The sequence below is a fragment of the Leucopleurus acutus genome, assembly GCF_964270905.1.
Source record: "Leucopleurus acutus genome assembly, chromosome: 4".
NCBI lineage: Eukaryota > Metazoa > Chordata > Mammalia > Artiodactyla > Delphinidae > Leucopleurus > Leucopleurus acutus.
In genome coordinates, this window is record NC_139146.1 from 111,571,091 (window position 1) to 111,584,886 (window position 13,796).

The window sequence follows — 13,796 nt, forward strand, 5'->3', positions numbered from 1 at the left end:
GCCTCGCATAGCCTCTCCCATTACCAACATCCCCATCACAGTGGTGTATTTGTTACAGCTGATGAACCTACAATGACACGTCATTATCACCCAAAGTCGATAGCTTACGTTAGGGCTTACGCTTGGTGTTGTATGTTCTATGGTGTGATGTCATGTATCCAACCTTATAGTATCACACAGAATAGTGTCACTGTCCTAAACATCCTATGTGCTCTGCCAATTCTTCCCACCTATCTAACCACTCATCTTTCTATTGTGGCCATAATTTTGCCTTTTCCAGAATGTCATAGAGTTGGAATCGTTCCATATATAGCCTTTGGGGACTGGCTTCTTTCACTTAATAACGTGCATTTAAAGTTCTTCCATGCCTTTGCATGGACTGTTAGTTCATTTCTTTTTTAGTGCTGAATAATATTCCATTGTCCGGAGATACCACCATTTATTTACCCCATGAGTTAGCATTTTAGACAATAAAAAATAAATGAGGTAAGAAGAACGCAACTTCTAAAGGAATATAACAGTTGCTTTGAGGGACTTTGGATGGAGGTCGTGAGTGGTTGTGGATGGAAACCGAGTTCTTTCATCCCTTCAGCCTAGGTTTCCGAGCGCCCTCTGTGGGCAGGCTGAGGGCTGGAAGGTGTGGAGACAGGAGGCCATCCATCCCTGCCTTCTTGAAGTTGGCCGCGGGAGTAGGGCGCGGCTGCAGCCGGTGGAGCGGGCTTTGCGGGAGTCCAGGCTAGGGCCCCGGGCCACTCACCTGTGGATCCTCATCTTTCCGAGCAGATCGAAGAAGGGGGCAAAGCGGACCTGGTGAGCTCCAAACTGCGGGCCGGGGACGAGGTGGTGCGCATCAACGCGGTGGTGCTGAGCAGCTCGCGGAGGGAGGCCGTTTCCCTGGTGAAAGGATCCTACAAGACCCTGCGGCTGCTGGTGCGCAGGTAGGCTGGGCGCGCGCCAGGTTCCTCCTCCGCCTCCCCCCGCCCTAAAGAGCTTGTTCTTTAAACCTCGCCACGTGGATCCTTATGGCGCCCCCCGCCCCTAGCCCGCGCGCAATCTTCCTTGCCCCTCTTGCAGCTTGTGAAGACATTTCAGACGCTACGGTCTTGTGAAACCCTGGCTTTCCCAGCAGGGGCTGGCTTGGCAGGGTTCACTGTACTTTATCCATTTCCGGGCTTGATGCGACGTGACCCTGATCCCCGATGTGGTCAGACTCTATGAGGTGTCGTCTCCCTGTGGGACAGGAGAAATCCATGGGCTGGTGCCTTACGAGCATTCCATTAGCCTCACCCACCCGGGGGTCTGCGGGGTAGGTCATCAAAACAAGTGAATTCCCGCTTTGGTTTGGTTTGTTTTGTTTTTCTGGTCGCGATAGTGGTGGTTCCTCTGCTGGAAAAGGTTTGGCTTGTGATTGGTTATGATGCTTTAGAGTAAGAAGCTTCTTAGTTCCAGGAAAACAACTCGTGGTGAAGGAATTACATATGGAAAAGGAAAGGAAGTTAAACATTTTTTTCAATCATTATTACAAGCCAAGCATTGCTGGAGATGTTTTATATTAACGTAGGTAAATATGTTCATTGAACCTGCGCAAGAACCTGGTGAGATAGCTAGCATTATCCTCACTTTGTACGCAAGAGGTTAAGTACGTTACTGAAGGTGGCAGGGCTGGTGAGTGGAAGAGCGACGAAGGAGTCTAGATGCTTCTGGTTGAGCTTCACCAGGCCACCTGAGTGTTATTACTTTGACCTACTAGGTCCTGGGCTTACATATGTTTGGATATTTCTTCATTAATCAGGTTTTGGTTGTATCACATGACAAATAAATGTTATAATACTCGAGAATGTTTAAGTTGGTGGAACTTCAGGAGTCATTAACCAAACCATGCCGTTTTTTTGTTTTGTTTTGTTTTGTTTTGCGGTACGCGGGCTTCTCACTGTTGTGGCCTCTCCCGTTGCGGAGCACAGGCTCCGGACGCGCAGGCTCAGCGGCCATGGGTCACGGGTCTAGCCGCTGCACGGCATGTGGGATCTTCCCGGACTGAGGCACGAACCCGTGTCCCCTGCATCGGCAGGCGGACTCTCAACCACTGCGCCACCAGGGAAGCCCCATGCCGTTTTTAAGATGTGAACAGTAAGCTGGTCTTCTTAACATGTCTCATATAGTCTCTTAGGGGACCACTTGCGCCTGCATGCATTCACTCCTCAGGAGTGTGAGCCCTTGCTCAGGGGAACAGCTGCTCCTCCCAACCACAAAAACACAGCCGTGGGTGTGGTCCCACCACGTCCCCAGGCTCTAGTGACTCTCCGCAGTGTGCTGGGCTGTGTCTGGTTTCTCTTCAGGGCTTGCTTCTCTGGTGGCCAGTGATGCAGAGTGGCTCAAAGTATAGGCACCAGAGTCAGATCAGGCCTGGGTTCAAATTCTAGGGCTGCCATCTTCCAGCTATGTGATCTTGGGCAAATTACTTAACCTTATTGAAGATTCAGTTTCCTTATTTTTGATTGGGGATTAAAATACCTACTTTACAAGGTGATCAGAATGCTTTAATGAAATACTCTGCATGGTAACTCATGGTAACAACAGGCGCTGCTGCCATTACTTTTATTATTATTGGCCAGCTCGAGGCATAGGTCCATTATTTGTGGGTCAAGATTTGAGTAAAGCAAGCAGTCATCCCAAACACAGTGGCCGATTTCTCAAATAGATGGGTTGGAAGGCTCAGAACCATTAGGTCTGTTCCATGTGCCCAGAAGAGTGTTGAAGGTTTTGAACTCACTTTGGCACTGGAACCCAAAGTCCAACTTGAGAACACTGGCATTTGTCTGCTGAGGACTGACAGCGGAATCCACACTCTCGGTATGTTTCGATGGGACTCTGGTGATAGGTTAACCTCCGGAGAGGGCTGCCCTGTTCCCAACTATGAAAAGTAGTCATGCTGGCTTCCAGTTATGCCTTCTAGTTGATGGTGACATGAGATTTGAATCACTTCTTCCAGCAGAACAGGCAACAGACAATCCTGGGGTTGAAATCTGTCCTTGTCGTTCGCAAATTGTGTGACTTTGGGCCTCTTTTATAAGCCTCAATTTTCTCATTTATAAAATAATAATAGGAAATAATAATTCCTGCCTCAAAAGGGCATTTTGAAGATTTAATGTATAAAGTATAAATACATAGTAGATGTGCAGTATTTGCTCATTATTATCCTGAATTGGGTTGGAGAGGCATGTGGCGATACGGACTATTGCCATATTACCAAATATGCTAGACGCCTGGTTATCAAGAAGCTCCCACCCTCACCCTTTTATCCCCTTCGTGAATTTGCCACCGTTAAGGGGCTGGTCCCCAACCTTACAGACCTGGTCATGACAAGTACAGAACTGGTCATGACAGTGCCCAGGATCTCACGGAATTTAGGAATGTTAATTCACATCATCCAAACTCATAGGAAATTGAAGGATATGCACCAGAATGTCAACGCATTAACTCATTTTGAAGAAGACAGCTGTAAGTGGAATAAGTATCCCAAGGGGCCCAAGAATCAGTAAACTTTATCCCCACAGGAGAAAGGAAGGACCATAGGAAGTCCGTCCATAATTAGGTCAGGAGGTTGCGTGCTGATCTCAGACTCAAGAGTAAAGAGTGGGTCTGAGGCGCCAGAGTGTGCTGGCATCCACGCTGATGGCCAGATGGCCCATCTTCCCATTGGAGACGCGTCTGCCAGGCGGGCCAGACGTTCGCGCTGCTGAATCAGAGCCCTTTCCTCTCTGGACCGCAGGGAATCCTTCTGCCAAAGTGTTCCTCTCCAGTCCCATTTCTTCTCTGCCCTCCACATCAAATCCCCTTTCTGATTGACACATTCTTTCTTTAGATATGCTAATGGGATCGATAAGGTTACTGAAGAGTCCTTGCACTCTCTGCTTCTGCTGTGGGAAACATTTTGTCTCTAAGATGCCTTTTGAATATGTCTTATCTCATCTATTATGTGTTGATTTTTATAGTTGAACTCTCTGAGTTTGAGGAGAAGGAGCCAGTCTTTATTTCTCACACATATTTAGAGATGGGGATTTATAAACATGCTTTGGTGGACATGGATAGACATTCCTCCCTTACATTACAGAGAACTGGGTAGAAGTCCCATGCTCTGGATCAATCTGGCTCTATGCTTAGTAGAGCTGTCACTTTCCTGAGAAGTCTTACCTTTATATCTTGGCCCATGTCATGTCCAGAGATTTCATTTCCTTACACTTGATTCTCACAGGGTGACTTGTTATTTCATTTACTAGATTTCCTTTTTTTCCTAAGTGATCTCTGTACTTTTAAAAAAGATTGAGGTGTCTTCCAGGAAACGTGATTGGGAGGTCTGCTTCCTGGAGAAATCATTTGCCTAGTGAAAATGTGTATATATATCAGCAGTTCCATCTGTACCTGCCTCCTTTTTTCTTAAAGTTAGTTTTGGGTGGGTGAGGGGAGCACCTCAGGTTGGGCAGGTTTCCTCATCCATCATAAATATGCCAGGAATGCAGAGCAGGGTAGTGGTGTTTATATAAGTTTTGAGGGTGTCTTACCCAGTGACCAAAAACAATCAAAAGTAAAAACACCTTCTTAAAAGGCTACAGTGACAAGAGAAATGCAAAGTCTCAAGTGAGTTGTGGGTCAGTGACCTTAGAAGATCTGCTGACCCATAAAGAAGGCAGCATTTAGTCCTCTGGGGGGAGGGAGTGAAGGGGGTGATGTGGGTACTTATGAGGACAGAGAATGTGTCCGCTGCTGAGTACACAGGTCTGCAGCTAGTGGTGGATAAATGGAGAAGAAATGATAAAATGAGAAGTGAGCCAGAGAAAAGACCTTCGAAAAGGAAAACAAACATCTCTCAGTTGAAGGGAAACTGAAGAAGGAAAACCTTCGTGGAATGCAAGGACAGTACAAAGGATGTAAATTAAGAAAGCAGACATGTACACAAATAAGGGTCAATACTCCAAACCCTCTGTAAAATCAACGGAGACTTTATTTGGCAGGTAGGTGTAAAATGCATGTCTTAGAGCCAGTAACATTTAGAATGAATGGAAACTAAAGACAAAGGAAAGGGTCTTCAGGTTTAATTTAAATCCCTGAGGGCGACGGCAAGGTGCTTTTCGTACAGGGAGTACTCACTGCTGTTTGCAGCAAATCTAAATTTGAAATTAAAAAAGTCAAAGGCTACATTTCCCTTTCAGAACAGACTGTTGGGGTTAATTGCTGGAGAAGCATCTAACCTCATGTCTTCACCCTGAGTTGGGACTCTAATTCCTGTCTTGACTCAGATCTTCAGAAAGGCACTGTAACCAATGGGGCATTGTAACCCCAATAAGAGTGCCCCCAACCACCCATTTTTCTTGGTAAATCCAACCTCTCAACCTTCTGCATCAAGTTGCTACTTTTGCCAAATACTATCCTACTCCTAAGTTTGGTATCAATGGTTGGTTTGGCAAAGAAACATTGGGGGGTATATTTCATGTTAAATGTTTTGTACTCTTGTTACAAGGCTCATGTAAGCCACTTGAAAGTCAGATTCTTTCTTTCTAGGAGAAAGGATGCATGAGATGGTGATGCAAGTTCGACGCTGCCTGGAAAACAGTCATTTAATTTGATTCTTGCCTCAAAGGATTATTGTGAGAATTAAGTGAAAATATGTATGTTCAGTATATGGTGAAGGTGATTAAAGGATAAACTCTCCTGAGAATAAATTGCATATTTGTGAAATAAGTTACCTCTTGAAAGAAGCCCATTTTAATCTCTAAAACACAGCACAAGATTGGAGGTCCCAGTGAATAGGAAGGCTGTGTGGGGAAATGGTCTTTCTAGGCATAGGGGGCAGCATGTCTGATTCAGAACAGTACACAGAGGGTGGGGAAACATGAGCCCCTTTTTAAAATGAAATCTTACTCCTGAACTTTCCCACCATCCCTGCAAATTTGATACTGCTTCTCCCCTTCCCATTCATTTAGTCTATGAGTTGATGTGTTGGAAGGGAACGTTTATTTTTTATTTGACTGAATATATGTGCTCGTGTGTGAGGAGAAGAAGGGGGTAAAACTAGATCACATTTTACTGGGAAAAGTGAAATTGAGGAGAAAGGAGGGTTGAATTCGTAAAAACAAACAAACAAACAATAAGCATTTGCCTAAAATATGTGTACTCCCAGGCTTCGTGACTTGCCCTGTGTTCAGACTGAGATTTCTGTCCTGAATCGGCTCATCAGAATTAGAAGGGGCCAGATTGAGAATCTAGGTTTTGTCACTTCACCCCATGGCTCTGCCTAGAGGTAGAAATGAGGGAACTGCACCCAAAGATGTGTAGGGACTCGCCCAGGGCCACATGCGAAGAGCCAAAATGAGGATGGAGGTCTCTGAGAAGCAGGTCTTGCAGCGTCTTGGCATCTCGAGCAGTGAGCTAGTGCTTTCCACCCAGCTGCCTCCTTCATTTAGAAATATTCGTGATGCTTAAAAAACAGGCAAAAAGGGCTTCCCTGATGGTGCAGTGGTTAAGAATCCACCTGCCAATGCAGGGGACATGGGTTCGAGCCCTGGCCCGGGAAGATCCCACATGCCGGGGGGTAACTAAGCCGGTGCACCACAGCTACTGATCCTGCACTCCAGAGCCCGTGAGCCCCAACTACTGAAGCCCACGCACCTAGAGCCCGTGCTCCGCAACGAGAAGCCAGCGCTCACCACACCTAGAGAAAGCCCGTGCGCAGCAACGAAGACCCAACTCAGCCAAAAATAAATGAATTAATTAAAAAGAAAACCAGGCAAAAAACGTAACCAAGAAAAACCCAAATAGACTGATTTTTAATTCATCTAGGAAAAACTGAAAGGAGAGGCGATTCCCCGCTGACCTTGAACTTCCTGGGGAGTTCAGGGGAAATGCACCTCACTGCTTTGTGCACCCCACTGACTCTCTGACTCAAGGCCCTCCATCAGCCTCTGGAAATAAAACTACTTGTAGCCTTACAGCTGCTTCCTCCCTCGTAACAAAAATGGTGATGAAATTAGGTTCACCACCGCCCTCAGCCCATGCTCCCCCTGAGGAGACCATCCCACATTTCTGAGGGTTAGCATGGTGAGATGACATTATCGGAATGGAATGAGGTGGGTGGCTCACACACTTGCTACCTCCGTGTTAGGTTTCTCTGACCTTTTTATGTCTAGATTGAGTTGTGAGACTGTAGCTCACCCAGGATTTGCAAGTCAGTGATCTTGTAAGAAGTATCTGGTAATGAACGGAATGCTTTAAAGGCCTTTTGAAGAATGCAAAATGAACTATTCATAAAAAAAGGATTTTGCAAATCATTTCCTTTTCTAACTCATGGTTACATTTTATAAAACACACACACACACACACACACACACACACACACACACACACACACACCCCTGCCTATTTCCTTAAGAAAGCAGCTGTATTCTTAAATCATCTTAATCTTACTCTGCTTAACCACCTAATGTCTCTTTTTAACTATTTTAAAGCAATTTAAAGAAATAGTTCATTAACAGCTTTAAAAAGTAAATTGAACAGAACTCCCTGTTTTTAAAGCAGCAAAGTTTGAAGGGAGGGTGGAAACTTTTCTAGAGCATAAAAAGCATCTGGGTTTTTTTTTTTCCTCATAAATTGGCAATCTCTAAACCAGCCTGCACAGCACCAAGTTGCTGGTTCTCAGATGTGAGATGGCAAATAGCATGGGAAGAGAAGTCCGTATCATGGGGACTCCAGTTGGAGCTCGGCTGTGTGCTGGCCGTCGTACCATGAGGATAGCTCAAGCCCTCTGAGACTTGAAGTTTCTTCTTAAAGTAGAGAACAGTAATAATATCTTCCCTACTGCGTTGCTGTAAGGGGAAAGTAAGATAGTGTTTATGAAAACGGTTCATTGGAATAAAATATTGAGTCATTATTCCATGAGAAGCTTCTGTTGTAGTCTCAGCTCAAGAAAATGTACCCGACTGCATACTCTTATGATGGTTTTATTTAATGCACTCATTTGACTTGTTTGTGCAGATGAGAACATAGGGCTTTAAAGTTTCTGATTATAACCTTTTCGCTAAGAGGAAGTGTAGTGTTAAAGATCGTACCAACGAGGTCCAAGTTCAGAATGAGGGTTTAAAGAAAAAGACCACGTGTGCTCTGGAGAACTTGAGTAGGAAGCATTCTGATTCTGAAACAAGTCAGCGCTCCTTGGCGGGAGACTGCATACAGAATAGGACCCTCTGACTGCAGAAGGGAGTTCTCGGGCAAGTGTCTTTCATCTCCTGGTGCATTGAATTAAATGGTCAGGTTCTACGGGCACATGTGTGTAGCACAGGCTGAGCAATTGGAAAAGATCGTGTTCGTTAGCACAATACGCGGTGTTTGGGGAAATGATGATGTCACAAAACAGTTCTCAGGTGGACAGGCAGGAGCCTAGGACAAACAGAAGAGGAACAATCATCTTTTGACAGACAGCTGCAAAACTGTTCTTGAAGCTCCAGGTACTCACCAGGGGCACAACAAATGTGGCTTCTTCTACCTCGCCTGGACACAGAAGCCACATGAGAAAGATTTTTGTCCCCTGTAAGTTCCAAGACTTGTCTCTCAAGATATAAAAGAGGGCCCCATGCTGTGCTCTATGGCTGAGTCCCCTGTGGAGGTGCAGGTAGGGGGTGTGCGAGTCCCAGTGCCCTCTGACGAGATCCCTGAGCTGTGGTGGCCCCCAGTATGGCGGCAGCATGGCTCTGAGCGTCCCGTATGGTACCTCCCACCTCCATGCCTCCCTAACGCTTGTGATGAACCTCTCAGCCCCGCTGCCCACACTGGTACTTCACTTGTCCTTTCGCTCTTCTGCTCTCTTCAGTTTTTCACTTGTGCAAAGGCTGCAAATATCTGGGACGTGAATACAGATTCCCGGCTGCGGTACGGTTTGCATCCCATCTGAAGACCCAGGATTAGACTTCCCCAGAGGGGAAATCAGGAGAACTGAGAACTGTGGTAACTTACCCCTTAAACATTTTTTCCACTTGAGCAAGTGATTGAGAGGAGGGGAAGGAGGCAGCTGCAGTGGCCTTCGACCCCCAGAAACTTTTCCAAGAGGCCTGGCATCATGGGAATTTGCTCAGTATGCTTTGAGGAGGTATTTCAATCCTGCTGGGAGCAGACTCAGAGCAGTTTTTGGCTTCCCTGGAGTCGTAGGTTTGAATGTCACTGTCTAGAAGTATACTATTCGATTTCCTAGCCAGTTGTTCCTTCCCGTGGAAAATTCATGTAACACATTATTAGGTTTCCTAAGAGGTATGCAATAAGACTCCCTTACTGTAACGAGAAAAGGGACATTTTTCCTGTAGCACATAATGATAACTTATTTTTATTCATTGGGTTACATATGCTCACTGGCTACGCACTGAACACTAGCCACATACAAAGGAATGCTGTATTGTTCCCCACGAAGGAGGTTTGATGATAAAAGACCTGGTTTCATTCCTGGGATAACATGAAACATGGTTTTACTTCAGACAAATGTATTCCAAGCAGGAGTCACTCCTCCGTGCCCAGCCATTAAGGGCTCTGTTTGAGCCTTCGTAGAGGATATGCAGTCTCAGTCCTGAGATCACACCAAAGTTATGGTGGAATCCTTTTCCCCAGTTCTAGATCAGGGTGCGCTAGCTAGAAAAAAAATTAGTTTGGGTGATTCTGATTTAGAATATGAGCCCACTTATGATTTTGCATCCTTGCATCAAAACAGCTTAAAGCTGGTCTGTCTCAAACTTGGCTACACGTTGGAATTACCTAGGGAGTTAGGTAAACTGATGGCTGGCTCCCACCCCCGAAGACTCTAATTTAATTGTCATAGGGTGTAGCCTGGCTTTGGACATTTTTATGGCTGCCCTGGGGATGCTAATGGGCAGTGAAGTTTGAGAACCGCTGGTTTAAGCTGCAAGTTGAAGTGGAAAAGAGAAACAATGAGTTGGTAGAAAGGGAGGGAGAAGAAAGGCAGAGTAGAAGGGGTCCCATTGAGAGGGAGAAGAAAGGCAGAGTGGAAGGGGTCATAAGGATAGTAGCGGGAGGAGAATCAAGAAGGCAGCTCAAGAGAGGCAGTGAGTAGAGCAGAGCCTTGAGAATGGGGGCAACTAAGGTGCAAAAACAGAGCCCCTGCTGAGGTCTCTGAACCATCCGGGACCCAGAGAGGCCTGCAGGGAAGGGCTGCTGCAGCAGTGGCTCCTGGTCTAGCATTTCTATGAGATCTGTTTCTCTATTACTGCTATATGGAGGTGTCGCTTTTTTTTTTTTTAACATCTTTATTGGAGTATAATTGCTTTACAGTGGCGTATTAGTTTCTGCTGTATAACAAAGTGAATCAGCTATATGCATATGTATATCCCCATATCCCCTCCCTTTTGCGTCTCCCTCCCACCCTCCTTATCCCACCCCTCTAGGTGGTCGCAAAGCACCACGCTGTTCTCCCTGTGCTATGCAGTTGGTTCCCACTAGCTAAAGCTCATCAAGTGATGTTACTACTGACAGATGGGCGTGGGCAGGGGAGCACTTGTCTGGCCTTCCCTGGGAACACCTGTGACCCGAGCCGTTATCACGTGCCGTTGCTCCAGGAGTTCATTTTTACCAGCAGGTGTTGGGGCCGCCATTTAGAGCGGGTAGACCCATACCCATGACACTGCAGTTGCCGTGCTCACTCTACATGCCGTCTCTGGATGGTGCCCCCATGAAACAAACCATGAAAGAAGGATGGCTTGACGCCATTGAACTTATTCAATCTAATGGGATGCGCTACGTGAAGACGACGTCAAGAGGTCCCGAGTGAAAGAAGCATATGAGCTTGTTTCATTTACTTCATCCGTCCCCGGTTTTTAAAAATCACACTGTGGGTAGCCTTAGCAGCAGTCCCCCATTTCTTGAGACCCAGGGGTAGAGAAATGGTTTCTGGAAAGGATTGCTAAAAACCACCCACTACATATGTCCTTAATGGTACATCAGAGCTTTGAAGGTCCTGGCACTTTTGTCCTGTTCTGGATAATTCCACTGTTTTGCTGACCCCTTTCCTTTTGGATTATATATTTTTATGTCTTGTTTAATTATAACTGCTCCAAGATCACAGGTATCCTCATGAGGTCCTGGCAAGAGGATTCAAGTATAGGTTTGGGAACTCTGAGAACGTCAGGTGCTTAGCCTTTCAAAGGCTGGGAACCCCCTGGGTCTGTCTGACTGGACATGACCCCTAAGGCTCTTTCTCCTTTGACCATTGCTAATTAAAGTGGCCACTTCAAATATGTGTTCGTTGCTACCTGTCTTCTCACGGTTCTGTCCCCTCTGGCATCCTAGCGTGTAGAGCCTGGTGTGTCCTTAGTAAAATTATACCTCTAAGACCGGCCTTAGGATGCCTCTGCCTCTATCCCTAACGTGTTTGTTCCACTGCCCGCTGGTCTAGAGCCCCACGTCACTGTCTCCACTTGCTGCCGGATCCTGTGAACAGCTCGTCGGTGCATTTGAGAAATGCAGCTTCTCCACTCGCCCCTCGTTCTGCTGTCAAACTCCTGTCTGATGCTGCGTTGGCTTGGTGGGTGGGAGGTGTGAAATCATCCTCGGGTCGGTTGCTTGATTAGTGCGTTTATTGTTTATGTGGGAGGGTTGCTATGTGGTTTTGTGAGCCCTGGACACCTGAAACAATCTTTCACGGAGTTGTCACGGGAGTGAGATGTGTTTCCTAACCTTCCGTCCTTCACCCTCATAACTTAAAGGAGCAAAAGATGAAAGAGAATTATTGTTTTTCACTAGTGGCTGCCTATGACTTAAGTTCTTCCAAAAGGTAAGTTAAAAATTTTTAAATCAATTAAACCCTTTTGACTTCCTCCCTTGCTTCCTTCAAGTATTTGCTCAAATATTAGCCTTCCTTGTACAGCCAGTTGAAAATTGCCGCCCCCTTTCTACCATGTCCCCAACACTCCTTATATTTTCTTTTCACCTGTGAGACATACACTCCTAGTTATTCATTCCGTTTCCTCTCATTAGATTATAAACTCCTTAATGGCAGAGATTTTGGTCTGTGTGGTGTCCCCAGTGCCTGGAATGGTTCCTAGCACATGATATATACTCACTGAATATTTGTGAAGGAAAACATACCCAGTGAAAACAAAAGCATACCCAACAGCAGCTGCGTGGCGCAGTGGACGGGAGCCCAGGACCAGAGCCCGGTTGCCTGACTTTGAATCCCAGCTTTAGCATTTGCTCGTCCACTGCTTTAACCTCTAACATGGTTTCATCATCTGTAAAATGGGTGTAATAATATCTCCCTCACTGGTGGTGTAAGTTGCTATATAAACATCAGCTGTTATGAATTATGTCACTGGACGGGGTTAGTCCTTTTGCTTTGCGTTAAGAGTTCGCTGGGGGCACTGGCTCTCAGCTGAGGGTTTTTTTTTTTTTTAATAAGTCTAGTTTTATTTTTATTTAAAAATTTTTTTAACAGCTTTATTGGAGTATAATTGCTTTACAATGGTGTGTTAGTTTCTGCTGTACAACAAAGTGAATCAGTGTATACATATACATATGTCCCCATATCTCCTCCCTCTTGCATCTCCCTCCCTCCCACCTTCCCTATCCCACCCCTCTAGGTGGTCACAAAGCACCGAGCTGATCTCCCTGTGCTATGCGGCTGCTTCCCACTATCAGCTGAGGTTTTAAAGCTGGTCAGATGCAAGCTTGCTGGCCGTGAGCCACCTTTACCATCACATGGTGACCCCTATCTGGGAGTCAAGGCAATCCAGAAGGATGCCAAAACAAGGATGCAGATGGATTCCTGATGACATTGTTTGAGACCCTGGACCCAGTCAGATCCAGTCAGACCCTGGTCGTTTTGGTTGTGTGAGCCAGTAAACCTCCTCTATGCTTTAGAAAAAAAAAAAAAAAAAAAGACCACGCTTTTCACCAAAGAAGGATCCTGTTTGAAGGCATTCTCCCCTCTGTGAAATGAGATCGACCGGATCCCTCCTCCCTTTGCAGCCCCGTGCCTCGGTGCGGTAGCCACCTCCAGCCCTCCCTTGGGGGTTAGGTCCTGGGAGCCTGGCTTTCGGGATGCTCCCAGTGGCAGGGCCCGCCCTTCACTGTGCCCCCAGCTTCTGCGAGCCTCGCTGGAGCCGGGGCCTCTGCAGTCACCTGTCACGGGGAGGCTGGGATCCCTTTCCAAGCCCCGCTCCAGCGGCAGTGCTGTGCACTGGTTGCGGGCACTGACTTCCAGTCGGGCGGGACTTGGTCTGCAGCCCTGCCCCTTACTGGGAGGGCTGGGCCAACTGCTTTCACCTCCCACCTTCCTTTCTTTTCCTCTGGGAAGTGAAGACACTCATCCCTACTTTGTATGAAGGTTGTGACAATAAAGATGACACGTGTGAAGAAGAAACCTGGACTCTGGGTTTGCTGCCCCTCCCTTCAGTCAGTGACTAGCTGTCCAGCAAATGCTTGTGAGTGGAGGCATTTCCATCTTTCATTAAGAGAAGTGGTTTCTTCCCTACGTCTTGCACAGTTTTACCCTACGTCTCGCCTAGTTTTACTGTCCCAAAGCCCAAAAGATATGGTGAGAGAGCACGATTCAAGGAGGATGGGGATTATGTTTCCTGCCAGTGAAAAACTCAAACTGGACAGAAATCAAATTTGTCAGAAGAAGAAAGCAGTGGGAAAAGGTGATCTGCTGATGACTGTAGATGTAAGTGAACTTTAGTATGGAGGTGGGGGTCAGAGGTCACTGGCAAAGCCCCTCTCTTGACCCCCTGAGGAACAATTCTGGAGAAACT

At 46.4% G+C, this 13,796-nt stretch overlaps 1 protein-coding gene across 2 annotated transcripts in view; it reads left to right on the forward strand.

Annotated features, from left to right (window-relative positions):
* SHROOM3 (shroom family member 3) overlaps nucleotides 1-13,796 on the forward strand; it is a 254,302-nt gene that overhangs the window by 57,066 nt on the left and 183,440 nt on the right. For both annotated transcript variants that reach the window (XM_082837589.1, XM_082837590.1), the window contains exon 2: nucleotides 784-938. In XM_082837589.1, coding sequence (XP_082693715.1) covers nucleotides 784-938 — 155 coding nt within the window. The remainder of the gene's footprint in view (nucleotides 1-783; nucleotides 939-13,796) is intronic.